General features: G+C 42.0%; 1 protein-coding gene across 5 annotated transcripts in view; it reads left to right on the top strand.

Moving 5' to 3' along the window:
* Positions 1-27,284, top strand: part of COL14A1 (collagen type XIV alpha 1 chain) — a 215,351-nt gene that overhangs the window by 169,933 nt on the left and 18,134 nt on the right. For all 5 annotated transcript variants that reach the window (XM_086695199.1, XM_086695201.1, XM_086695198.1 and 2 more), the window contains 5 exons: positions 8,678-8,731; positions 9,197-9,268; positions 19,039-19,074; positions 20,093-20,159; positions 23,734-23,922. In XM_086695199.1, coding sequence (XP_086551325.1) covers positions 8,678-8,731; positions 9,197-9,268; positions 19,039-19,074; positions 20,093-20,159; positions 23,734-23,922 — 418 coding nt within the window. The remainder of the gene's footprint in view (positions 1-8,677; positions 8,732-9,196; positions 9,269-19,038; positions 19,075-20,092; positions 20,160-23,733; positions 23,923-27,284) is intronic.

Raw genomic sequence — 27,284 nt, 5'->3', positions numbered from 1 at the left:
TCACTGTGTATCCTGCCACTTCCTTCTGGCTCCTTCCTCTTCTTTCCTTGGTGTCTGTGACCTGAGGGCCTTCCTGTGATCTTTGAGCTCCTCTGATGTAGAGTGGGTCTCTCAGCCCCCACCCTGGGCGTCAGGTGATCCTTAGCGAAACTAGAAAGAACAGGCAAGATGTGGTTGATAAATATAATAAGTGAGAGAAAGAATTTGAAAAGGGAAGAAAGAAAAGAAAACACAACCTCTTTTCCAGTTCGGGGCTCACTTACTTCCAAGAGCATGATCTTTCTGTCAAACACTCCAAATAGAAATAGTAAAAATTATTTTATTTTCCAGTTCTTAATATGGTTATATAAAAAGTCGGAGAGACAAGAAACAAAAATGACAAGGAGATAGATACTTTATGGCACCTGGTGGATAGTAATTCCTCCATAGTACGGAGGGTATTCATCTTTAAATTCCAAGTGAACTTCATTTGGAATGCGTCCTTTGCCCCAGGTTACTGGTCCTCCCATATCCATGCCATAACCACAGCTTCCCTTTCTCAGCTGGAAAAGATCGAATAGTAAAAAAAATCTTCTACATATGAATTCTGCTGAACTTGCGAGGTTATGAGAAGCAGGGCCAGTGGTGAATATTGTAGATTTGGTCTGTTCGCCAGACCTGAGTTTGAACCCCCGCTGTAATGACATTGGGCCAGTTACTTGCTATCTCCAAGCCTCACTTTACTCATCTGTGAAGTGGAAAAAATATTTGACTCCATAGAGTTACTGTGGGAATTGATTCATATAAAGAATTTCTATATAAAAATTTAATTTTAGCTAATATTAGTATTAACTATTTTCAATGTAACCTAATAAGTCAGGACAGTATATTTTATAATGCCTGTGCTTGCCATATCAAGATGCCTTGGAGGATTTTAAAGAACTCTAAAAAGGAGTCTAAAGAAAAAGCAAGTGGTTTGTTGCTGTTGTTTAACTTTCTTGGGTTCCACATTGAAAGTACACTGGGAACGTGCTTCCTTTTGATGTGGCTTTGATGTATATAAAGGCCATTTTTGTGATGAATGTTCCATTTCATCGAAGTGAATTGGATTTAAAATATTATTGACAAATGGAACTTGAGTCAATTATCTGGATTTAATTCCTATCATAAATGCTAAGCAGTGATAAGAGATTTATCCAAGGAACATTTTCTTAAATACGAAGATTCATGACACTATCCCCCTTGAGTATTTTCCTCCTTCAGAAGAAGAAATGTGGAAAGCTATCACAAAGCCAGTGCAGAGGATGATTTGGTTTTCTTTTTTGTGGGTCTACATGGGTTTTTATAAAACCCAGGGAAACATTCTCACAGTCAGCCACAGTGATGATTGTACTTGCCGTTAGGACTTGGCAGCTTATCTGAATAAAAATAACAGGAATCACTATTACTAATTATTGACTAAGTGCAGGTGCTTTACGATGTTAGTTCTATAATCCTCAGAAAGCCCACAAATGCTAAGCACTCTTACCCCCATTTTACAGAGGAAGACTCTGGAGCTTAGAAAATGGAAGTCTTTGAACAATGCCATACAGCTAGTAAGTGTTGGAACCAGGATTATAATCCATCCCTGTGGCTCCAACACTGAGCTCTTTCTTTCTAAACGTTATGTTTAATAAAGGTCACTATGGGATCATGTTCATGTAGGAAAGTCTTGCGTTAAGGATATTTAATAAACAGGACTGAAGATACCTCGCCTGGAATTTTTGGGCTGTAAGAACCCAGTTTGGGTCACTTTCTTGGTGAAGTAGAAGTTGATAGTTCACACATAGGAATATGTTTCAATTACTTTTCACCTTCATTTGGATAGTGGCACATCTGGGACACATTTGAGAACAGTTAGGGGATTTGTTGTATGTTATTACTGGCTTTACAGATCCTTCTGTTGGAGCACGGGGTGCAGATCATATCTGCCTTGCACTCTGGTTCCAAGGCCATCCGTCGGGGCCAGGCCAGACATTTCATATTCATAAACCAGCAGTTCTACAGCTTAAGGGATCAGGTTGTTGTTTCAAGTTTTGCTTTGTTTTTAAATACACTGATTCCTGGGCTTAGACCTCAAGATTCCAATACACAAGGTCTTGTGTGTGACTTTGGAATTGATAGTTTTAAAAAGCTTAATGATTCTGATAATCAGCTAGGTTTTTAGAAACACTGGATAGTATAGTGGGTTGCTATACTATTACGCCTACTGTATGTCTAAGTAATTTCTTGCGTAGAATTTTACTGCTGTTTCAATTCACTGAATTTTTAGGTTACTGAAAATATGTTTATATATGTGTATATATATGTTTATATATGTGTGTATATGTATGTGGAAATTTACATACATTTAAATTTATGTAAATGTAGGGGCACCTGGGTGGCTCAGTTAGTTAAGTGTTCAATTCTTGATTTCGGCTCGGGTCATCATCTCACATCTCATGGGATTGAGCCCCACATTGGGCTCTGTGCTGACAACATGGAGCCTGCTTGGGATACTTTCACTCCCTCTATCTCTGCCCCTCTCCCCTGCTCACTCGCTCTCTCTTTCAAAATAAATAAACATTAAACAATTCTTTAAATTACATATGTAATATATACATATATGACTATAGTAAAAGGTATATTGTGTATATATATGTAAATATATGCACATGTTTATATATACATTTATACACACATAGATAGTGTGTGTGTGTGTGTGTGTGTGTGTGTGTGTGTGTGTGTGTCTGAAAATTCCCCCCTGTGAGTCAACGTGGTACCAACACTTAATGACTGATCTAACCTGGGCCAGTATTTACAGAGTCTGTGGCTTTTTGGTGCTTGGCCTCTTAATCTGGTGGTTGGTCTTAATCCTTTGCTGCAAGTAGCAACCTTATTTCCCATGGCTGACTGCCACGCTGGTACATTGGCTGGTGCTCACAGCAGTCCAGAGCCATGCCACAGGGTTGAAATTGTGCAGCAAGAATGTCTTCAAGTTTTTCTCTAGGTCTCACTAGAGAATTTTAGTTCCTCTAAACAAACCCATCAGATGCCTGTTGCTTAAAGATCCCCACTGTACCTGAGGGTGTAGTGTAAGAGGACCTTAACAATTGGCATGTTCCAGAATCTTAAGGTTAATATTTGTGACTCACCATTTAAGTCTTCAAAAAAGGCATGGGTGGTGTGTATCAGGATTGAGTCACCAGTTCTGAACACTGATAGCTACCTAAACATAAATATTCTAGCTTCTGACTTTAATTTTAGTTACAACACTCTTTGTGGGCACATTGGTTTCATCATTTAAATTTCATAGACACAGAACTTAGAAACTACAGACTTTTTAAGACTCCGTAGGAAATTCTTGCCACCTCAATGTGTGTATATATGCTCCAGAACATGGAAAAGAAAACAGCAAAATGGAAATGAATGAATGGTTAATTCAATGTCTATAAAACAGTACACTTTGCCAATTTCAGCCATAAGTAAATTTAGTATTCATTCAAGTATCAGTGATTTTGAAAGCAAATGTTGGGGGAGAGTTCCTTTTGCTGACAAATCATAGCCAACCATAACTTAACAGCTTGCTCATAGCCGACTGTTTTCAAAAACAAATTATAAAAATCCTTTCAAGCTTTTATAGCAAAACTTACTTTTAATGTGGGTTGTGGGTGCATATTAATATTTTAAGGTGGGAATCTCAGGAAAAGAAAAATGCCTGGATCTATTCATGTCATAAAACATCCCTGTTTGTGGGTGGCTGATTTCATGCACTTGAAAAAATATATTTGTCGGCTTCAGTGAATGTCTATATTATGCTTATCACCTAATCTTCTATTCCCTCCTCTTCATTCTTCATTGCTTAATTAGGGGCTTCTGCTTTTTCTGGGAGTGCTTAATTCACAAACATACGTCTTCTCAGATTGGCTACCTAACATGAAATGGAAAACGTATGGACATAGAAATGTTCTGGGAAATGCAAACACATTTTTAGTTGATAAGGGTTGATGGCCATTCATTCGATGAGCTTTGCTATAGATTAAGCTGAATCCCAAGGCTCGGATTTGCCAATTATTTTGCCTTGTAACATGCGGACATTTTACAGAGTTTTTCTCTTCACCAGGTTTATTGCTCTTATATAGAAAAGGTCCTGCCCTTGCTCCTCACCCTGAGGTGAAGGGATGAGAGGCAGGATCTGAGCCCTGGCTGAATGTTGCCTGGTTTGCAAAGATGAGCCGTAATGTGGTGTCATGGCGGCCCACAAGCAGGGAAACTAATGCAGTGACCCGGTCATCCTGGGTCCCTTGATTCAAACGTCTCTCCAGTCAAGCCCTCTCTCCATTCCCTTGCCAGGATACTGTGTTCTTCCTACATGTTTCCATGGAACTCTTCTCATCCATCATCATAGCACATTGTCATTTTCTTTCAATCATTGACTTTGCTCAAAACTGGAAACTTCTTGGAAAGACTGTGTTGTTCCTCATTAGCTATCCAAATCCTACCAGAAAGCACAGCACAGAGTAGCTCTGCAAATAATTTTCTAATGTGACAAATGTGAGGCTTCCAAGTAAAAAAACATGTTTACTCATGTGATTAAAAAATTAAACTGCAAATCATATTTACATGATGAAAAATGTGAACTTTTTATTTTCTAGGGTTAGGAAGAAAATTTGGGGAAAATGGGTTGGATAATGATTCTAAAATGGTATTAATTTTAATATCATCTTAGTTATAACAATATGGAACGTGCGTTTTATTTTGGAATCAGAGAAGCTGGTAACCCACGGTAACCTTAAGAATGCTTTTATTCTTGAACTGTCATATCCAAACATGCTTGATTCAGAATTGGCCCTTCGATTCAGATTCATGCCTGGTTCAGAATTGGCCCTTCCACAGAGAATTGCCCTTGGAAATGCCACCTTGGTCCCGGTTAATGACTAACTGATAGGAATGAATGAAACTTTACCATAGGTTATATCTGGGCTATAACTCCCACTCCAGCTCTCCTCATGGGATAAGCTGAGGCCAGACTTCAGCGATAGCCAATTCTCATGCCTCTTCCTAGGCCCTCTCCTGCCTCCTTTCCTCCCGAGCAGGTGCCTCCCAAGGACAGTCCCTCTAGATATCAAAGGCATAATATCCAGGTCTGCTTCTAGAAAATCACCCCTAAGATATTCACTGAAATGAAATTTCAGCTTCTGAAGGTCCCTGATGCCTTTCTCCTGCGTTGTAGACAGCTCAGCAGCAAGGGCGATGACATTGGCATTTCCCCCCTGCCCTACACACATTTCCAGACTAATTATGCTTGAGATTAATACTTATTTAGTCAACCCAGTAATCAGAATACTTCTTCCAGCATCCTCAATTTTATTCGAATTCGAACTAACATTTTGTTAGTGCCTAGTTTTGTGCCAGCAATGTGCTAGGAAAATATTAGGAATGGAACAATGAGTAAAACTTAATGTCTGCCCTCTGAGCTTCTGGCAGGTAGAATGACACAGAGTAAGCAAACATCTTGTCTAGCATCCTTTTTTTTTAATATGAAATTTATTGTCAAATTAGTTCCTATACAACACCTAGTGCTCATCCCGACAGGTGCCCTCCTCAGTACCCCTCACCCACCCTCCCCTCCCTCCCACCCCCCATCAACCCTCAGTTTGTTCTCAGTTTTTAGGAGTCTCTTATGTTTTGGCTCTCTCTAGCATCCTCTTTTGATCACACTCAACCATGAGCCGCTCCGCCAAATTTAGCTCCTACGATGTAGGAACATTGCTCTGTCTTCCCTTCCAGATGAGTCACATGTGGGGTCCAGAAATCAGGAGAATTCAGAACTGTTCACAAGAACATCCTTCAGTGCCGCTGTGGAGGACAGAACTGATGTGTCTCTTTTTCAGCTCCTTCCTCGTGATTGGGAGGGGGGCGTAAATGTGTTATTTCCTGCAGATCTTCCTTGGAATCATGCAATTTTCTTATTTTTTTTTAGGGTTTATTTATTTTTGAGAGAGAGACAGAGTGTGAGCAGGGGAGGGGCAGGAGAGGGAGTTACAGAATCCAAAGCAGGCTCCAGGCTCTGAGCTGTCAGCACAGAGCCCAACACGGGGCTCGAACTCACCAGCTGTGAGATGATGAGCCAAGGTCGGAGGCTTAACCAACTGATCCACCCAGGTGCCCCTGATGCACTTTTCTTTTAAGAAAATATGCCATGGCTTGCCTCCCTCTGTGAATAAACTTGCCCCTGCTTGTTTTGGGGAAGGCCTCCTGCAGCAACGCTACGGTGTTGATTGCTGGGCGTTGTGTTGACGGTGTGTCATGTGTGGGTTACACACGGGTCCGTGTTTGCTTCCCATCCACTGCTGGAAGAGTTTTAAGGCAAGAAGCAAAAAATTTTCTTTTTAAAATGTCTTCTTAAATTATCGAATATGTGCCCAGAGTCCATTTTTTTCTTATGTGAACTTCATTGAGAAAATAATACATTTTTTAAAATTCCTTTTTATTTTTAATTATAAGGTCTCCTAACTTCTCTTGGTCCTATGTTTTCTCACTTACACCATGAGAGGATTGAACTGAAGGAGCTCTTAGGTCCTGTTCATCTCTCACATATTCTGATCTTTTATGCTATATTTAAACAACATGCAAAATAATTTCTTTCAGACTATGTCAGCATTAATTTTTGCTATTTAGTTAACAAATCCCCAAAAGGGTGTGTGTGTGTGTGTGTGTGTGTGTGTGTGTGTGTGTGTGTAACTTAATCTGTATCGGGGTCTATTACTGCAGCTTTTTGAATTAATTTTTTTTAAGTAAGTTCTAAACCCAACATGGGGCTTGAACTCATGACCCTGAGATCAAGAGCCATGCTGTCGTGACTGAGCCAGCCAGGTGCCCCCTGACTTAATATTTTTGACTGAATGTCTTAACTGAAAAAACAGAAATAGTAGTAAAAAAAACCCACAACTAGCGGCAGGTATATTAGTGTAGGATAACTGACATCACAAACAACCCTAAAATCTCAGTGGTTTAATGCAATAAAATAAAATAAAATAAAATAAAATAAAATAAAATAAAATAAAATAAAGTCTATTGTTGGCTCACAACCCAATGCTATCAACAAGATAGACAGAGGAGTGGGGAGGTCTAGTCTCTGCTCCATATGGTCATTTAGAAACTCGGGGTCTTTCCATCCTGGGACACTTTAATCTTTAACACGTGGGCTCTGAAGTTGCTACAAAAGGGGAAAAGAGAGTGGAGGATTACCCACAGGAAATTTTCATAAGCCAGAGCTGGAACTGGCCCCTTTCCATTGGCCAGAATTCAGCGCTGTGGCTCCAACATGATTCCTGGAACTGGAGCCTGGGAATTTAGCCTCACAATGTGCCTGGGCAGAAAAGGAAAATCACAAATATCGGTGAGCTCTAGAATCATCAACCTTATCTAGTTTTCAGAGTTGCCAGTATTTGAGCTTGAGAGCATGAGAGGGCCTTGCTGGCCCTCCAGTGCTGTTCCTCCATACTTATCCCACCCCCTCATCGTGCCCCCTTTGGTTCCTTTCTTCCCAGTCACACCCCGTATCCTTTTGTCCAGTCTCATCTTTACTCTTCTATTTGATACCTTGAAGTAGGGAGAGAGAATGGGAATGTGGACAGGAACCCCTAAGAAGATGATTTTCATGGACAAGACAAAGTGGGAAAAAACAGCTCACTGGAAAAGTGGCACAGGTTTCAGAAAAGGAATTGGGAGAGGCAACAAGTGAGCCAAGAGAGGTTGATTTGACTTGGGTTGAGTTGGTTTGAGATGGAAATGGATTTTATTCCGAAGAGAGACAAATCTCAAGACAAAAAGTTCACTTCTCCATGTAGAAGAACACGATGTTTTGATTAATATTTTATTAACCTGTTCTAAAATTCAGACTGAAGATCCTTTTTCCTGTCTTTAACTGGATTGGAAGGACCGGCATCCACAGTTTAGAACCATAACCATTCAAGAATCACTCATGCCGACGGTTATATTTTTCACATAAAACCAACACACACTTACCCACATTAAATCATTTAGGAAGATACTTTCAGAAAGAATATCATTTGCCTTCTGCCTTAAGCCCTTCCAACATGGAATGGGAAGCCAGCATGCACTCATTTGTAAGCTCGTGATGACACATTGAACAAGTTGGCCCAGCAGTCAAAACCATATCATTGCAACAGGAAACCTACCCCACTGTTCTCCAGGCTGCTCCTGAAGAGTTGCAGTTTCAGATATTATAGTAATTTTGTAATGTCGATTTCTTTGATAGTCCTTGCCCCAAATGCTCTCTGACTTCAGATCATGAAGGATACTGACTCGTCTTTTTGTCTTTTTGTCTGATTGATTACCAAAACTTCATCTCCCTTTTCATTTGTTATGCTTGGTTTAAGAAAAACACTTTCTGGAAACAAGTTCCTGTTTAAGTTTGTAAGTGGCATGTCTTACTTAGACCTAAAATTCTTGTGCTAGACAATTTCACAGAGCCAACAGACACAAAAGTCTTGCCAAGAACAATTCTTATGAAGGGTTTAGAAGCGGTGAATCCTTAGAAGTCCAGAGTAAGCAACAACACTTGCCCCCTCCAAATATTAAATGGGATTAAGTACATCTATCTGAAAACCATATAAAGCAATTGCATAGTTAACACACTGTTTCTTTTCCCTAGGGCTTTCCTGGAAAAGATGGGTCCTCTGGCCCTCCAGGACCACCTGGGCCAATTGTAAGTATTTCCGGAAACTACTAGGCTATGTTCTACTTTAGAGCATTTCACTTCTTTTGAGAAATTTTCTTTTGCTCAACCTTCACCTTGGCAGCCATCTTTGCTCTGGGTTAACAACTCACTCCTTGGTACAGAGCTCTACCTAATATATCCATGTTGTTTGATAATTCTATCAGAGCCCCTTTGCCTATACAATCCCCTGCATTGATTTAGTTTTCCTTAAACATAGCTAAGGCTCAAATTTGAACAAACTACGCCTAATAGTGTGGCTTCTGAAAAATATCTCCCCTACTTTTATGGTAGTTGGGAACAGGAATGAGCCATGGATATTGCTCCAAGTCTTGGTGTTGAGGGAGAAGGAAGCTATCGCTGTGTGTGTTTGTTACTCCTTCTTGAGAACTGGCTGCCTTCGATGAGAATGTATGAGTACTCACCTTTGTTCCATTCTCCTCTCTCTCTATTCAGGGCATTCCCGGCGCCCCTGGAGTCCCAGGGATCACAGGAAGCATGGGGCCTCAAGGTGCCCTGGGGCCACCTGTGAGTATGCAGCAGTAGCAGTTGCTCAGTCATCCCTTGGTTTATGTATGTGTTTAAATTTACCAGCATCTGTGTTGGCCAAAAATGTTTCTTCAGTATTGGACTCTGTGGGAATGTATGAAGGAAACCAGAGAAGCTTCTGGGGGAAAGAGTAAGATCAGACTGTGCATATATCATGGCTAGAGACAGATGGTCCCCATAGGGAATAATCAGCTATGCTTCTGCTTATGTATATTTCCATTGTTTGCAATTCTCTGTTTGTCTAGGTGAGTTCAGTGTCATCTTTACAGGGATTGGGTGTAATAGCTATGTGTTAGGCCTGACTCCTGGGGAAAAAATATGAAGTTGAGAGATTCAAGCATTAATAAGAATGGGAATAGATTTTTCTTTCGAAATCCTGCAAGAAAGACAAGATTTCTTGTTGAAACACACACTCACACGTAAGCAAATAAGTGAAAGCCAGTAAGTGGAACTAATTACCTCCCATTTTTGTGCTTCTAGTTTCTGAGGGTTTTTAAGTGTGATCAACGGGAGGGATAGAGATAGACTCAAGGAGAGAGAGAGATAGGAGAGAAAGAAATGAGCACATCCGGGTCGGTTTCCTCATCTGTAGGCTGAGGTGGTTGCATTTAATGGCCTCCAAAACCACATATGGCATCTTCTGTGACTTTCAAGTTGTTCCTTCTACGTGTCGGTATTAGTCAGCATTCTGACATTATCTGTGACACACTAAATCTGTATCCGTAAACTGAAGTAATTGGAGATGCGTAAATGTATGCAGTACCGCAAACAGGTGAAGAAGTTGTGGAAGAGTGAAATCTGAAGGGTGAGGGCGGAGATGTTAACGAGCTAAGATTCTATGGCTGCCATAACAGATTACTGCAATCTTGGTGCCTTAAAACTACACAAATTTATTAATTTATAGTTCTTTAGATCAGAAGTCTGACATGGTCTCATTGGGTTAAAATCAAGGTGTTGGCATTTCCTTTCTGGAGCTTCTAGGGGAGAATCTATTTCTTTGTCTTTTCTAGTGTCCAAAGCCCCCCACATTCCTTGGCTTATGGCCTACTTCCATCTCCAAAGTCGGCAGTGTTTCAGCTCTCTGGCCATTCTTCCCTAATCACATCTCCCTCTGAGCACAGTCTAGAAAGGTTTTTTGCCTTGAGGACCTACATGATTATATCTGGGCCACCGGATAATCCTAGAGAGTGTCCATAGATAACCTCAAAATGCTTGACTAAGTCACATTTGCAGAGTCTCTCTTGCCACATAAGGTAATATATTTACAGGTCTGGGGATTAGGACATGGACACTCTGGGGGATGCTTTTTCTGCCTACCACAGTCAACAAAACATTAGAGAAACACTGGTTCTCATTTGGAAAGACACCACTCTCCCTCTGGCTACCCAGACTGCCATGCTACTTTTTGTTCTCTAAACTCATTTCAGTATAATTATGTCATCCTCAGAGTTCTTTCCCAAGCTAAGATTTACATGACACATATGCAGGTGTATACACACACACACACACACACACACACACACACAAGATATGAACATAAAAAATGCCTCCAGATTTTAGCAAGCACATCCTCATTTGCACACCCAAATGAATGCTCTTCTCAGCAGTTACTTTACAAAGCCATATACTCATTCCAAATACAGTGTCATTGTTCAAACACTTTTATATCTCCTCTTTACAAATCCAGCTGTAATGGGTCACAGAAGAAAATTTGATTGCTTTCTCTTCACACATATAGTTTTAATCCAAAATGGTATTACTAATTATGGTCATGCATGTGGAAACATACTCTAACACTCACCTTCATTATCATGCACAAGCACACATGCATGCACATGTGCATAGACACAGACACAGGCACACACACACACACACACACACACACACACACACACTCCTGTCTCTACCATCCTTTCACTGTAAACTTTTCCGTTCATTTGGTCCTAGTCTATTCCTCACCAGAAAAGAGATTTGAAAACATGATCTCTCCTACCAGGCTTTAGTCTGCTTCCCAAACTGTTCTTGGGAACAAGAGTTCTGGAATATGTCAGTGGGGCTCGGAGAGTAAGGGGTGCTGGTTAAAGCAGTGTCAGAGACTGTGCATACTAAATCTGTTTCTCAGAAAGTCATGAGGGATTTCAGGACATCAAAGACTTTGAGGCATCCTGAAATGAAATGAGAAAAAGCAAGAGCCGGTTAATTTGGTTAATAAAATCACGTGTGCACGAGCTGATCTTTTTGTTCCTTGAACTTTTGCTGACACCTCCTAGAACTAGTTTCCCTTAACCTGAGCTGGGTTCATATGATCTATGAGAGATGGGATAGGAGAGAAGAACCAGCTCCAGGATCCTACGGAGAAGAAAATGGGGTGTACGAAGGGTGGAGAATGTGTTAGGTAAGCAGAACCCCACTCTGCTTATCCACCTGGCCTGTTGTAGCTCTTGAATATGGCCATACAGAAATGCCAACAAACTATTTCCCGGAAAGAAAGCACTCGTTAATAATATTGTCCTCGATCATTGTAAATCAACAGAAAAGGGCCCCCGTGGCCCTGGAATTTTTATCCAAGACAGAAACCATTTAGTGTATAGGCACTGGGCGGGGACGCCACAGTGGTAGGCTGTGGGCACTCTGTCAAAAGCCAGTTGTTCTCTGAACTGTCCCGCCCAGACTTTTCCTCGTGCTCCGTGCTCCGGGAAGTGAGCAGCCAGATGCCTGCTGGCTGCCAGACTGGCGTGACTAGTAAAGCAGGCTCGGTGTCGTGGTGTTCAGGCCTTGATTGATTTCCCATGGATGTCTGTCTAGGAAGGCAGGAGGGAAAGAGACCAAGAAAGACAGACTGCCCTACTGAAAATAGCAACGTGTTTCCTAGGCCGGTGCCAGGAACGTGTGCTTTCATGCACTCTGCCTGCAGCCACCGACTTCCCCGGGTGGACCGTGCTTTGCTGCGGCTGCCGGCGTAGCTCCTACCTGAGGTTTAAGACTCGGCTAAAATACAGTGCCTCCCCTGCAGGGGAGCACACAGAGATGAAGCTCATGTAAGAAGGGGCCATGAGTTTAGCTTGAGATCAATATAGGGAGACAGGTCCACTACATCATTTAAAGAACACTGCATTAGAAGTCAGGATTCCTGGGTTCTAGATGTGGCCCTGACATGACCTTAACTAGCTGTGTGAGCCACATCACTGAAGCCATTTATCTAGACTCTCAGGACGTCAGTTTCCTAAGTCACTCATGTAAAAATATTTGCTGGGTAGTCACAATATATGCAAGAGACATGGGGAAGAGGGGTTCCGAGGGGTACAAAAGATGACCAAGGAATTTTCCCACATTCATGGAAAATCTAGAGAGTGGTTTTGTTTTAAGATTTTTTTTAAGGGACACCTGGGTGGCTCTGTCAGTTAAGTGTCTGACTTCAGCTCAGGTCATGATCTCCCAGTCTGTGAGTTCAAGCCCCGCGTTGGCCCCTGTGCTGACAGCTCAGAGCCTGGAGCCTGCTTCAGATTCTGTGTCTCCCTCTCTCTCTGCCCCTTCACTGCTTGTGCTCTGTCCTCTCTCTCTCTCTCTCTCTCTCTCTCAAAAATAAATAAACATTAAAATAAATTTTAAAAAATACATAAATAAATGATTTTTTAAAGTGTATTTATTTATTCTAAGAGGGAGAGAAATCACGAGTTGGGGGAGGGGCAGAAAGAGAAAGAGGGAGACAGAGGATCCCAAGCAGGCTCCACACTGTGCGCACAGAGCCCAACTCGAGGCTCGAACTCACAAAACTGTACGATCATGACCTGAGCCCAAACCAAGAGTCGGATGCTCAACCGACTAAGCCACCGAGGTACCCCAAGAGTGATTTTTTTTTAATGTAAGTAGGTATAATAAAAGGCAAAAAGTGAGAAATGGTTTAAGGGAAAGACAACAAAATTGCTATGAAAGTCCCATTGAGAGACAGAGAGACCTACAGAAAGACAGAGAGGAAGAGGCAGAGAGGGAGCTATCCCCTGAACTGATGCGATGGGGAGAATAGCTCCTGAAGGAGGCAGCATTTCCTTTGGATCTTGAAAGGAGGGTGTGCTTTGCTTCCACAAAGGCAGGGAGTTGGCATTGTTTCAATGGGGATTGCGGTAAAACATAAAGCCAACACAAAGCACTGCATCTTTTGTACCTTTTATCTTTTTCGACTCTTTCTCTTGCTTCGTGGCACCTGCCACAATTATATTTTGCACCCTTGTTGTTTCTCACCGAGTTTATCACAGGAAGCTCTAACCCGCTCCCTGACCTCTGCTCTAGCCCTGGTCTCATCCATTCCCCAGTTGCTGGATGATCCTTCTAGTATATCTTTGATGTGTCATTCCCTGGCTTGAATCTCCTCACCAGATCCTGTTACCAGAGGATGGGTCCCACATATTCAGCCAGGTATATGTGGCCCTTCATGATGAGCCCTTCCTTTCCCTTCCAACTGACCTCCCACTATCCCTTCATCTGCAGTTGAGTCATTCCAAGTTATGTAAAGCTCTCCCAACACGTGCTATACTGTTTCATACTTGTTTGGTCTCTGGGACATTTTTCCATTTGTCTGGGCTGCTTTCTCCTCCTTGCCCCACCTGGTGAGCTCCTGGCTAGTCTCTCTTTAAAACTGTGCATTTTCTGTGTGAGGACCTCCCCTCCTCCACCTCCTTAGGCTGAGACATTTCATATAAATCTCCATGCCAAGTCCTCCACTGAAATGACCATTCCTCAAGGGCAGAAATGTCATCATACCCGTGTACTCATGTTTTTATTCCTAGATTCCAGCTCAGTTTCATAGAAGTTTCTTAATCAGTCTTTGTTAAAAGGAAGAAAGAATAAGGATCAGTGTTTATTCTAGTTAGGCTGATGTGCAGGGGAGTCTAGGAGATTATTCTTAGACATGGAGGGTCAGACCATGGAAGACCTTTAGAGCTGAGCGAGGATGTTTTGATTCGTGTTAACAGACATCTTTAATGTGTGGGACTTGGACCATGATGAGATCATTCCTCTTCCCTCAGCACTAAACTTCTGTGAACCTCTGAATGTAACTACTGTAGTTTCTTTTCTTTACATTTCAGCGATTCCTAAAATTATAGGAAAATATGCCACTTTTTCTTGCCTACGTTTACAGGGAATATGTGTTTTCCCTCAAAGCATACTTTGGTGGAGTTATGGACCTTCCCTTGCTCAGGAATTTTTATTTTGTTTTTGTTTTACTTTTCAAAAATCAAAGGAAAAGATGTCAGAGACGTTGGAATAACAAATAACTTCTTGCCATACAGATATTCTACTAAATGGATCTTTCACTGAAATTGCCTAGCTGTGCCCTGTAGCTACTTAATAACCTGCATCGTGAGGCTGAGTTTGAGGGATTTCAGGCCGGATTAAACATATCCATCCCTATGTACCAGAAGAGGCTGACCTGTCAGGTTTTGTTATCAGTCAGGTTGGCCCTCTAATTCCTAAGTTTTAAACATTTGGAGGAAGCCAATTTAATAAACAATAGCTAGCAATGGTGATGTCAAATAGTATATTGGTTCAAAAATAAATATATTCTAGATCAACTGGTTTTTAAGAAATGACTCAAGTTAGGGGTGCCTGGGTAGCTCAGCCAGTTAAGTGTCCAACTTCAGCTCTGGTCATGATCTTGGGGTCTGTGGGTTCGAGCCCCACGTTGGGCTCTGTGCTGACAGCTCAGAGCCTGGAGCCTGCTTCGGATTCTGTGTCTCCCTCTCTCTCTGCCCCTCCCCCACTCACAATCTCTCTCTCTCTCTCTCTCTCTCTCTCTCTCAAAAATAAATAAACATTAAAAAAATTTTTTTAAAAAAAAGAAAGAAATGACCCAAGTTAACACTGAATTCTGAATTGTGAGGATTAAGTTGGAGGGATGCATGATTGCTTTTTTATTATTGTGTAATTAGGAAATGGAATGGAAGACACTGGCTGGCAAATTGTCGAATAGTGTTCTCATTCACTTTGCTGAAAGCACACTTTGCTGGGGAGGCAACAGACTCCGGAGACTGGCTGATGGGGTTCTGGTCCCAGCTTTTCCATTTTCTCACTGTGTGACCATGGGCGAGTTGAGTTGTTCAACCTCTTCCTACATTACTTTTCTTATATGCAAAATGGAAATAATCTCTCCTAGGGCTGTGACAAAGAATAAATTAATCTACTTTCTAGGAGTCTTACAAGGATTAAATAAATGAGTTAATCTTACAAGCCTGTTATAGGGTTAAATAGGTTAACATGCCGAGAACAATCTGGTATTTGCAGATTGTGTCTGAATATATTTAAAAAGTGGAATATTTACTTTTTTTGCTAATTTTTGGCTTTTGTTGTACATTTAATGCTTGAAAAGCTGGTTCCATTGAAGATTTATTTCATGGTAACATAAGTAGCTCTTTTCTCCAGTTAGACCTATAAGGGGACATTGCTGCATCTTTGGGGACTTGGCCATTTGTGGAGTCTAAGAAATGAAGAGGACAACACCAGTACATCTATAAGAATCTGAAAAGAATTGTGAGGGAAGGATGCCTTGTAAATCTTTCTTAAGCCAAAAAAAAAAAAAAAAAAAGTTTTATAAAGGAAATTGGATACTTCTAACAGAATCAACTCTTTTTCTAATGATCTAGGAGCTCAATGCCTGAGAATGTCTTAAGTATCTTTTTTTTTTTTTCAATCAAGGAAGTTAAAATGAAGCTGCCATCCAGATTTGAAGTAAAATTCAGCCATTCATTCATTCAGTTAACATATTTTTGAGTACCTGCTATGTCCCAAGCATAGTCCCAAGAAACGGGGAGACAGGAGTTTGGGAACTAGACACAGACTGAGTATGGAACCTACATGTGGAGAGAGGTTATAGTGAGGATATGCTTTCTTTGTAGAGTCTGAGATTCTGCCCTGGCAAGCCCAGCTTGTATTTTTCATAAATCCTGTTCCTTGAGCTACCTCATTCCAAATAATGACGACATTGTGAGATGCTAGCACGTTAGCCTTGTAAGGAACCCCAGAGACCATTTAATTTACTGGCCTGATACTACAAAGAAAGAAGCTCAGAGAGTTTAAGTGGCTTACAGATCCCATGTCTCATCTATTTTTTTTCCGAAAATACTAGTACGAAAAATTTCAAACAATCACAAAGTGGTAAGAATTTAGAGTGAGCACCCATGTACCCAGAACTAATGTTCATTATGTGTATGAGTGTGTGTATGTTTTTAAATAAAGTTCTCTTGGGCTTTGTTTTTTTTTTTTTTTAATATTTTTAAAATGTTTATTTTTGAGAGAGAGAGACAGAATGTGAGCAGGGGAGGGACAGAGAGGGAGGCACAGAATCCAAAGCAGGCTTCAGGCTCTGAGCTGTCGCACAGAACTCAACGCGGGGCTCAAACTCAAGCTATGAGATGATGACCTCAACCGAAGTCGGCCGCTCAACTGACAGAGCCACCCGGGTTCCCCATCTTGGGCTTTGTTGATTGTAATCTTGAAAAATTATCATATGGTACACTAAAGGGTAGGTTTATTTTTATGGTTGAAGTCACTTAATATTTTTCTTCTCACTTTATTAACATAACAAAAGGAAACTCAAGGTCAGAGGAAGCAGACAAAAGTCCTAGATTTATAATAAATGTTTCAGTTTAATATTGGACTTAGTTGAATGTTTGAGCAACTCTTTTATGCAGGAAACAGGCTAGGTGGTTTTAGAAATATAAATAGGGGCGCCTGGGTGGCTCAGTCGGTTGAGCATCTGACTCTTGATTTCAGCTCAGGTCATGGTCTCGCGGTTTGTGGGATCAAACCTGCTGTCGGGCTCCACACTGATGGTGCACAGAGTCTGCTTCTGATTCTCTCTTTTCCTCTCTGTCTGCTCCTCCCCAGCTCATGCTCTCTCTCTCAAAATAAAAACTTTAAAAAAAGAAATATAAAGTAATGTAAGTTATGGTTTCCAGTTTGGGAGATCCTACCATCTACAGAGAGACAAGAAATCCATAAGCTGATTTGCAGTTAAGTAAATAGGACAAGAAAACATGCAGTGTCAAATAACTGATATTAGAATATTCCTACCGTTGATACTTCACCCATAAGATTTATGTTTCTAAATACTTTAATATTTTTCTTACATTTCAAATGTTTTCATGCACTGGGTAGGTCAGGTCTGTGAGAATGAGAAAGTGTAATTTTGAGGAGTAGCAGATAGGGAGGCTGGAGGTAGATAACGAAAGACTGAACTGAAGAACCAACTTTGTCTCATGGGTGTCTAAGAACCAATGAGTGATTCTGAATAGAGGAGGAGCTGCCATCATTCAGTGGTCTCTGAGCTTTGTGAGTTGTATGCTGGTGGTATCTGAGGAAGGACTAGTGGTTATGTGGGGGAGGGTTTGGAAGGGGGGTCTTTAGTTAGGGAAGTCAGTTAGAAGGAAGTTGCAAATGGCCTGGTGTGAGATTGTGACATGGTAAGGGTAGCACTTGGGTCGTGGAATAGAAGGAATGGCTATGAGAAATTGCAATGCAAAAGTGTGTGTGTGTGTGTGTGTGTGTGTGTGTGTGTGTGTGTGTGTGTGTGCTGAATAGACATGCGAGATGCAAGGGGAGAGAGGAGAAAAGACAACCAGTGGTGGGCTCCAACTGCTTGCAGCTGCTCAGGAGAGTAGGTTACGTGCTTCTCTTCCCATCTCATTTCCGTCTTGAGTGACAGCACATTTGTAGCTTGAAATCAACCACAGTAGATGGACTTACACCTCCAAAAACGGCTAACACTACAATTCAGGGCATCTTATTTTTCCAGAAAGTCAATATCCCTGCACACCATGGGGTGAACCACAATTTTGAAGGTGACTGTTGATCCAGTAGAGATTCTGGAGAAGATACCTGGGTAGGACCTGTTGAGATTATAGTAACAACTCCAACAGTCTGACCATGTGGGTACATTCCATCTGTAAATGCCATTTACTATCCTTTTGGTAGAGACTATAAAAATGTTGTTCAGTGAATTCTACTACGTTGTTTTAGAGTCGAAACGATAGGTGGAATGCTCTGAAGACATATGTTTTGCTTATTAGTGTCACTTCATTACAGATACCTTGAAAACTCCCTTATCTTTTCAGTAAAAATGTGTGCCGTAATAATAGTTTCTTATGGGTCAAAGAGTAGCTAAGCCACGAAACAAAATAATAATTTAACTGTGAATTCATGTTAATATGAGTTCCCGTTATCAGGGAGAACTGGGGAAGGAATTGTGTGCTGTGACGCCAGATGGAAAGCGGAGTCGGGTTTTGGGTTTTCACAAATGTCATCTCTTACCCTGAACTCTTACGGTGGAAGATCTTTTACTTCCTTCTTTTAAAAATGGAAACAATTTAGCTATTCAGCAGAGGTTTGTAAGATAAATCAGGAAGCATCGGTAGAGCACAATCCGTGGGCAGGAGGTGTTTAGTGTGAAAAGATGTGAGCGATCTATTCAGTGAAACTACATGGCAAAACAGCATTGCCCCATGATCCCAATTTTGTGTTAAAAAAAATGCTCTCTCTACCTATTCAAAGGCTGGGGGAGCAAAATGTTTCAAAGAGCTACTTCTGTTTGGTGGGTTTACAGGTTGCTATTTGTTTATTCCTGTTGTGTACCTGTTTGTGCTGCACAATCACTAGAGCTAAGAAAAACATCTTAACAAAATAAGAAAAGATGCATCCTCATTATGCCCAGCTGAATGCAGTGTGATAAGTAACTTGACGATTTACGTTTTTTACAGGGTATCCCTGGAGCAAAGGGGGAACGAGGAGAAAGAGTAAGTACCCTCCGGCTCTGTTTATCACGCACAGCTGGCTGCACATCTTTCATCACCAAAGCCTGATAAAGGATGACCATTTATACTGTCATGAATATTCATTGCTCTTATTTCATTCCCTCTCTCCTCGCTCTCCTCAACTCATTGGACTGTGAGCACATTGTCAGGTGGAAAAACACCCTGTGGGCTAAAAGTCAGGAGAGCAGGTTTCTAGTTGTGTATCTGCTGCCATTCAGCTAAATGACCTCAGGCCCATTTCTTTAAGGATCAGAGGGAGAGAATCAAACTCCTCTGAACTCCAGAGTGAATTTGAGGACAGACTTATACAATGGATGTAAAAAGGCATCAGAGAAACAAAAGCCCTGTACATTTGCCAAGTAGTAGAAATGGGGCTTGTGTCTTGCCTGATGGGCCAATATTAACAGCCAATGGCAGACATACATCAACGAACTGGCTGTGTCATGTAAGTCAGTTTGTTTTAGGGACCTTCTCTCCCTTTTGAGAAACTGTGCAGCTGCTGATAGAATTGTGCTGTCGCCTGATAGAACTGGGCTGGGTAGTAGAAACAGCAGCGGCTTTGGGCTCATCCAGTCAGTTACCTTTGTGAAACTTTGGGCAACGTGTTTAACTCTGTTCATCTATAAAATGGGTTTAATGTCTTTCCTTTGAGTTGTTATTGATAGTAAATAAGCCACGGCCTGAGAAAGTGCTATATTTTATAGGCTCTAAATAACTATAAAGGAGGCATTAAATACATATTTCAAAACTTAAATTTTTTAGAATCTGGGAACAGAAATACGTACTTGGGCCTTTACATTTAATATAGACTCCCAGGAACCTGACACCATGAGTGTCAAATTCCATGACCTTCTCTGCACATGGTGGTCAATCCTATCTGTCGCGGGAGCCACAGGGACCAGGCGGGAACAGCTAATGAAGCCAGGTCTGCATCCTGGAAGTATCGCCATGCAGCTGGGCTTGGGCCTGAGAGTCAGGAAGATGCTTCTTTTTCATCCAGGGCGATCTGCAGTCTCAGGCCATGGTCCGAGCAGTGGCGCGTCAGGTGTGCGAGCAGCTGATCCAAAGTAAGTGCGTGACACGGGGCGCCTGGGTGGCTCAGTCGGTTAAGTGGCCGACTTCAGCTCGGGTCATGATCTCACCGTCGGTGAGTTCGAGCCCCGCGTCAGGCTCTGTGCTGACCGCTCAGAGCCTGGAGCCTGTTTCAGATTCTGTGTCTCCCTCTCTCTGACCCTCCCCTGTTAATGCTCTGTCTCTCTCACTCTCTCAAAAATAAATAAACATTAAAAAAAATAAATAAATAAATAAAAAAAACAAAGTAAGTGCATGACAGTTTCGGATATTGTTCTCTGTGGTTCGTCCAGATGGGAATCTGCCCCTCCCAAGAGTTAGTGACTCAAGAGAACACCTCCAAAGCTTTGTCTTGGTGCAGATGGGTAAGCTTTACAGATGGCCATAACTAACCCATTACAGAAGTCATTACAGATCACCCTTGAGTTCTGTGTCGATGTCACAGATACCTAATTCCTCTGTGGCATCTGTCCAAGAGCTCTCCTTTTGCCCATATAGATCTAACTTGACTGCCCCGATCAGATCTTTTGTTCTCTCTTCATCTTCAAGTGGATAGATTTTTTTTCCTCAAGTACTCAGCACTTGAAATCTGCCAGACGAAGGAATCCGAAGCTGCTTTCAAAGAGATGATTCATGGTGTTGATTTCTATCAACTCGCTAGATTTAAATCAATACCTCCTTTTTGTCCTTTTCTTTGGACTGGCCTAAGGCCCTTCACTTTATTCTGTAACATTTATGTAAATACAACATAATAATGCCCCTACACGCACACAGGGGCGGCCTTCACGTGACATTTTTGACAAGACACTGGTGCTCATGCCAAAAATTACACTGGAACATGCTTTATGTGACACCCAACTTTCCCACAGCACAGTATTCCAATTACTGATTCGTGTTCATTCACTTGTATATCTACCCGTTTTGTGTTTCTCCCAGGCCCTCTGACGTTTTGTCTGAATAATCTAACCAGAGGGTTACTAGTGTGGGCCCTTCCTTTTGCCAATGATTTGTTCGATTCCAGGAATATCTAAAGCCTTGTAGAGACGAAATATTCAAACCCAGCCATCTCTGGCTTAGCTCTAGCTGTGAAGCCCCCTACTCTGGTAGCACACGCCCCTCCCATGGGCTGAGTGGCTGCCTCAGCTCTGAAAGGTTCCATTTTTTTTTTTGACCCAAGGACGTCTAGGAGTCTCATAAGCATCCAGATAGGCCTTTTGGCTGGTAGCAGATATCCCAAATTCCATCTGTAGTAGAGAAACCCAGACCTCATCTTTGGGAAGGCATGGAGTTACTGTCCACACCATCTTGGGAGCGTTTTCACTAAGACATAAATCATGCAGACCATGTACAAAGCTACAGTCTTCAGGCATAGGAGTAATGCTTCCTATATTTTAACTTTATTTCATTTTATACATTGCCCAAACTAAATGTGTGTGTGAGAGAGAGGGTTTACCAGTTTTATTTTTTTTTATTTAAGTTTATTTATTCTGAGAGAGAGAGGGAGAGGGAGAGACAGAGAGTGTGTGTGTGGAAGGGGCAGAGAGGGAGGGAGAGAAAGGGAATCCCAAGCAGGCTCTGCACTGTCAGCACAGAGCCCAATGTGGGACTCGAACGCACAAACCGTGAGATCATGACCTGAGTGGAGATCAAGAGTCAGATGCTTAGCCGACTGAGCCACCCAGACGCCCTGAGAATTTACTAGTTTTAAACGAAACTATTAAAGTTTAATGCCACAATAAGATCATTAAAAAATTAGTAAATTATAAAAGCTAAATGGAACATTAAGTGGAATATGTCCAAAGCTAACCTGTACCTTGGATTATCTTGTAGGTTTCTCATTTCAAGTAAATGAAAGTAAATGAGCAGGTAATTATTTTAAGGAAGCCTAAGGGTTAAATCCAAATAGGACTCACTGACCACAAAATGTGGAAGATTTCACAATAGTTGTTGTCATATTCCACGGTAGAATAAAAATCTTTTAAAAGTATATGATTATTTAAGACGTGCCCTACAAACTCAGAGTTCAAAATGGAGTTTTTTCCCTCAGGAAATCTCAGATTCTTGTGAATGACTTGGAGGAAATGAAAGCCAGCAGGGAGTTCTACAAGAAAGCTGAAATGAGCCCGTAGAATAGGGAGGCCCTGCCTGTGAGTGCCATTGTGAGAGAAGAAATAGAAAAGATTGCGTGCAGCTTTATGAGCAAGCCCCGATCTGCCCAGAGGCTGTTTCTGGCACCTCAGCCATCTTCCCACATCCTGCCTCAGGTCCTTCCCACGTGCCGCCTCAGGTTCCTCTGGGCTCCTTACTTCATGGCTTAGGTTTCTGCTCAGAACTTCATTCATCAGTTAGCTTCTAAGTATAATAAAACCATGAGTTATCTGGTTTTTGGTCCAGAGCTGATCAGAAGAATGACTCGAGGAAAGGTTATGTGGGGAACTGTGTGAGGTCAAAGTGATGACAGGTAGAGAAAGTGATGAAGGATGGCCCCTTGTCAAAAGAGAAAGGTGGAAAAGCACACGCCTACAGGTGGCCCCTGAGTCACCAGGAAGCCAATCCTAGTTGCGGTCATGGTCCTATGCTTAGGAATGTATTGAATGTATTCTAGAAATAATCCCTCTAAAAATGGTTACTATTCTTTATTTAGATTTGAATGTTTGGAAAGGGTGAGATTTTCATCTAGGAAATTCACTTATGTGGGAAATCTTACCTTCTGATGTTACCGGAAAACTGAATGAAGCATTATGGTAGCAAGCTCTTTATCAATCTATACTTCTGAATATTAAGATACATTCTTCCAGGGGCGCCCAACTCTTGATTTTGGCTCAGGTCATGATCTCGCGGTTCATAGGTTCGAGCCCCACATGGGCCTCTGCGCTGACAGGACGGAGCCCGCTTAGGATTCTTTCTCTCTCCCTCTCTCCCTGCCTCTCCCTCATTCACGCTCACTCACTTGCTCTCAAAATAAATAAATAAACTTAAAAATAAATAAAATAAAATACATTCTTCCAGCCATAACTGAGTTAAGGGATTATAGGAGAGAGCGCCAGATTTTCTTTCTTTTTTTTAATAAAGCTCGTGGGAGTTTCTGCAGCTGGGACCCAAGTAAAGGCTCCTTGGCGACGAAGAGACAAATTGAAACAGAACACTTGTCTGGGGATTTGTGAGCAAGAGGGTGGAGCAGTCTTTGTGGGTTTGGAAAAAAGGCAAATAAATTGGTGGGGTTGTTGCTAGAGAAAAGGGGCAGCTGGGTGAGGGTTTGGGGGTCAGATAAATGTAGGGGGCGAAGATCAAATTTATGACTTCTGCCCATTGATGTTTACTGGGATGCTGATGTGAGCTGTAGGATTCCAAACTATTGAGATGTGTCTTGAATACAGTCCAGCTGTTCATATCATCCAGAGTAAAATGTAATAATTTTTAACTTGGAAAGCAACATATTTCAGAGGGGTGTGCTTTTCCTCTTGTGGTTATCTGACAGAATTGTTTGGAACCTTGACAAATAAAACCGCTTGTCTCCCCTTTCTGTGTGTGACAGTTCATTGAATGTTGTCTTTGCCCTTTGTGTCTCAGGTCACATGGCCAGGTACACAGCCATCCTCAACCAGATTCCCAGCCACTCCTCATCAGTGCGGACCATCCAGGGGCCTCCCGGGGAGCCTGGCAGACCAGGCTCACCTGGAGCCCCTGGTGAACAAGGGCCCCCCGGGACCCCAGGTTTCCCAGGAAATGCAGGTGTGCCAGGGACCCCAGGAGAACGAGGTAAGCTGGGGCACCTCTCTCGTTGGAACACCACTGAGGCGTGTACAGTGAAGCAGAGTGGAACAGTGGTGCTCATGCAATGACGAAGTCCAAAATAATGAATGTAAATTCGTTTCACCCCATCTATTCTCTAGTTTCTTATTTATCCATCTCCAAGATTGAGAAATTGAGTAATCTACAAAGCATTTCATCAAAAGCCATGTCTGCTCGTATGAAAAAGGAGGATCAGGACCCTCAACTCACCTCTAAGAGGCTTTTGAGCTAATGAGAGGAAGGTATCCCCTGTTAGATGGAGGAATTAAGAACAGGTGCCCCTTCCAGGTAGAAGAATTAGAAAATGGTGCCCTCCTCTGATGTGGCATCACACATATGTCATGCTAAGCCAAGAGCTCACTTCGTAGGTCTGGTGCCTTTTTTGTGCAGTGCCCATACTGGGCAACAGTTGGTGGCAGCCCTCAAGTGAGTCATGAGTCATATCGACCTATGATTTATGTATGTCTATGTAGACCATGCCAACTATAAACTTCGGATGAAAATACTGTTTGTGGTACCTCTTTCTATAATATAAGGCAGCATTTTATTTAATAGTTTCATGGGCCAATGTTTTGTCTTTCCTACTAAAGTTTCTTGAAAATAGAAATACTACTTAGCCTTTGCTGTTATCCTCTACAGGTTTTAGCAGTGTCGTGTAATACAATAATAAGACTGGCTGAATTTCACCCAACTCTATAATTGGCCAAGGTCTCCCACTCCGGAAGCAGATTAAAGAGATGTGGGAAATCGGGGTTCCATATTAACCACAAAGAAAGCAATGGGGAGAAAGACAACCGATACAAGTATTTTCTAAGACACAATTTTATAGAATGTGGGTCTGGGGAAGAGCTAAGTATTATCTGTTTGCCCTGTGAATCCTACTACTTTTGTGAGATGGATAGGATATATTCCTTTTGTAACATCGGAGATGTAAAATGCGGATGACAAAGGTGATACTTTATGTTCATTCTTGATCCGTGCCAACAGGCCACGTGCGTTCTGCCTCTGCGCTTTCGTACGCATTGCCCCCCCCCCCCCTTTGGAAATGTCCTTTTCTTTGCCTGTCTTGTGCGTGTCTTACTCTTAGCTCAGGGCCCAACTTCCCTTCTGTTTCAGGAATGAGGTTGTTGTCGATCACCCCAGACCACAAACGGCTTCACCCCCTGAGCACCTGCCACACCAACTGTCTCTCCCACCCATTTGAGCACTCATCAGGGGTGGGTGAACAGCTAGACTGCCAAGACAGGGTCAGGTCTGAATTGTATTGCACACTCAGTAGCTGTTGCTCTAATGGGAACCCAGCTCTGGTTTTCCTTTCTGAAGGTTTTTCCTGGGCCAGGGCACTAAATCAGCACATGTAGAGAGAGGCATAATTCCCTCACAGCACATGGAAGACCTGGCAGCTAGGAAGGTGGCCACCTCTGTCAGCCGGGCACCCTCTAACGGTGTCGGTGATGGATCACCTGTGACTCAGGGGGCACAGGGCCAGCGCCTGAGTCACTCCCAGCAAGTCACAAGTTGTGTTTGTTCTTTTTGGAAGTCCTGTTCTTGTTCTTGCCAGACTGAGTCTCTCCTGCCCTGCAAGAGGACGCGAATGCTTAGACTGGAGGAAAATCATCCAGGAATTCTCAGTGACCCAGACAAACTTCGAAATAAGAATTTCCATGATATAATTTTCCTACCTACCTGTAGCTGTACAGGTATTCCTAAAGAGTGTAGAAGACAAAGCAAAATCCTGTCCTGCAATTCAGGAGGATGCTGAATTGCATCAGGAGGATGCTGTGGAGGATGACAGTAGCACAAGAAAGTGAGAAATGCCCTTTGCACATGAGGGAAAGTGATTTTGGCTTATTACCAATTGAGGGGAATGGTTTGGGGCTTAAGGTTAGGGTTTATTGACCAACGCCTAAGGACTTTTTATTCCTAGCAAAGTATTTCAGTCCCGTGGCGCTCGGGATTTGTTGCTGCAAGGAAGAGAGTGATTTTTTTTTTTTTTTTTTTTTTATCTTGTGGTCCAAATGCCCAGAAAGTATTGAGAGAGACAAGTATCTACTTTTCCACTAAATCAAAACAATAGAATTTTAAAACTGAAGACACTTCAGCCATCATTTCTCCTAACACTCTCATTTTGTGTAAAACAAAACATACGAAGACATTGAAGCCCAAAGAGTCTTGAAATCAGCCAACATCAGGACTAGAGAGAAAACCCAGACATCATGGAATTTCTTTGTTGTTGTTATTGTTCCTTGCTATATAAAATATGATTATCATGGTACTCCCTATAATGTAATTTTAAAAGGACACTATGTTATAGTAAGTAAAAATAAGTATTGTTACTCAGGAGTGTATTTAGCCAAATACTGAGCTACAAAAGCAAGGCAAAAAGCACGATGCAGTATGTACGTGCACGTGTATGCATGCACACATGTGTAACTGAGGCAAAAAGAAATACTACTGACCCTCACTATCATTTCTGTTCTCTTCTAGTGTTAAAAGGCCAAGGGGCAACCTTGGATTTTATGTCCTCTTCGAAATACACTGTTCTAGTACAAACGTGTACTTTGATTAATCCAATCATTATCATTGAACTAGCCAAAGAGTGTGCATTTTGGAAAACAGAAAAGAAGTGACACTCTCCCCATATTTGCAGTGTAGACATTGTTCATGACTTTCCTGACATTTCCATCACCTAACAGACGCCTATGTTTTGCCTCCATTTGAATAGCTACCTCCCTCTCATTAACCCTTTGTCTCCTTTAACTTAAACAAATCATTTTTCATGAGTTTGTGTGGAGCAGTCTTTTTAGCTACGTTCTCACATGGATCGCAATATATACGGAATCCTTAGAGTTTAAGGATTCATTCGAAGGATTCCTGCAGCTCCCATTGTTCTCTAAAGCTTGACTCCAACTCAGGCTTGTCTAATTATTAGTACCCAGAAGTGAAGAGGTCCCATTTCCATAGCATAAGCAAAATGTCATGTAGCCCAATTTCTCACCCGCTTTTCTCTTCTTGTCACTGGCACTACATGGCTCATTGGCAGCAAAGAAAAGCTATCCCTCCATTGGCTACGGTTTTGTGGCTTCTCCCCATTAAACGCTGTGCTGTCTTCAGGTAAATGGCTCTGTACCCTGGCTTCCAAAGTTCACCAGAGCTCTACAGTTCCCCGTTCGTCCCCAGAACTGAAACAACAGCATCCTGACTTTTCTGACGTGAACTCACTCTCCAGTCACAGCCTTGCTTCTAACTAGACCCCTAGATCATCTCTCCAGTGCTAGTTCTGATCTTGGTGTACCATTCCCAGAGGATGCACCTGTTACTTCCTCATT

The sequence above is a fragment of the Puma concolor genome, chromosome F2 (assembly GCF_028749965.1).
Source record: "Puma concolor isolate L17-30 chromosome F2, mPumCon1.1.hap2, whole genome shotgun sequence".
NCBI lineage: Eukaryota > Metazoa > Chordata > Mammalia > Carnivora > Felidae > Puma > Puma concolor.
Note: the sequence above shows the minus strand (reverse complement) of the source record. Positions and strands in the feature narration are given on the sequence as shown.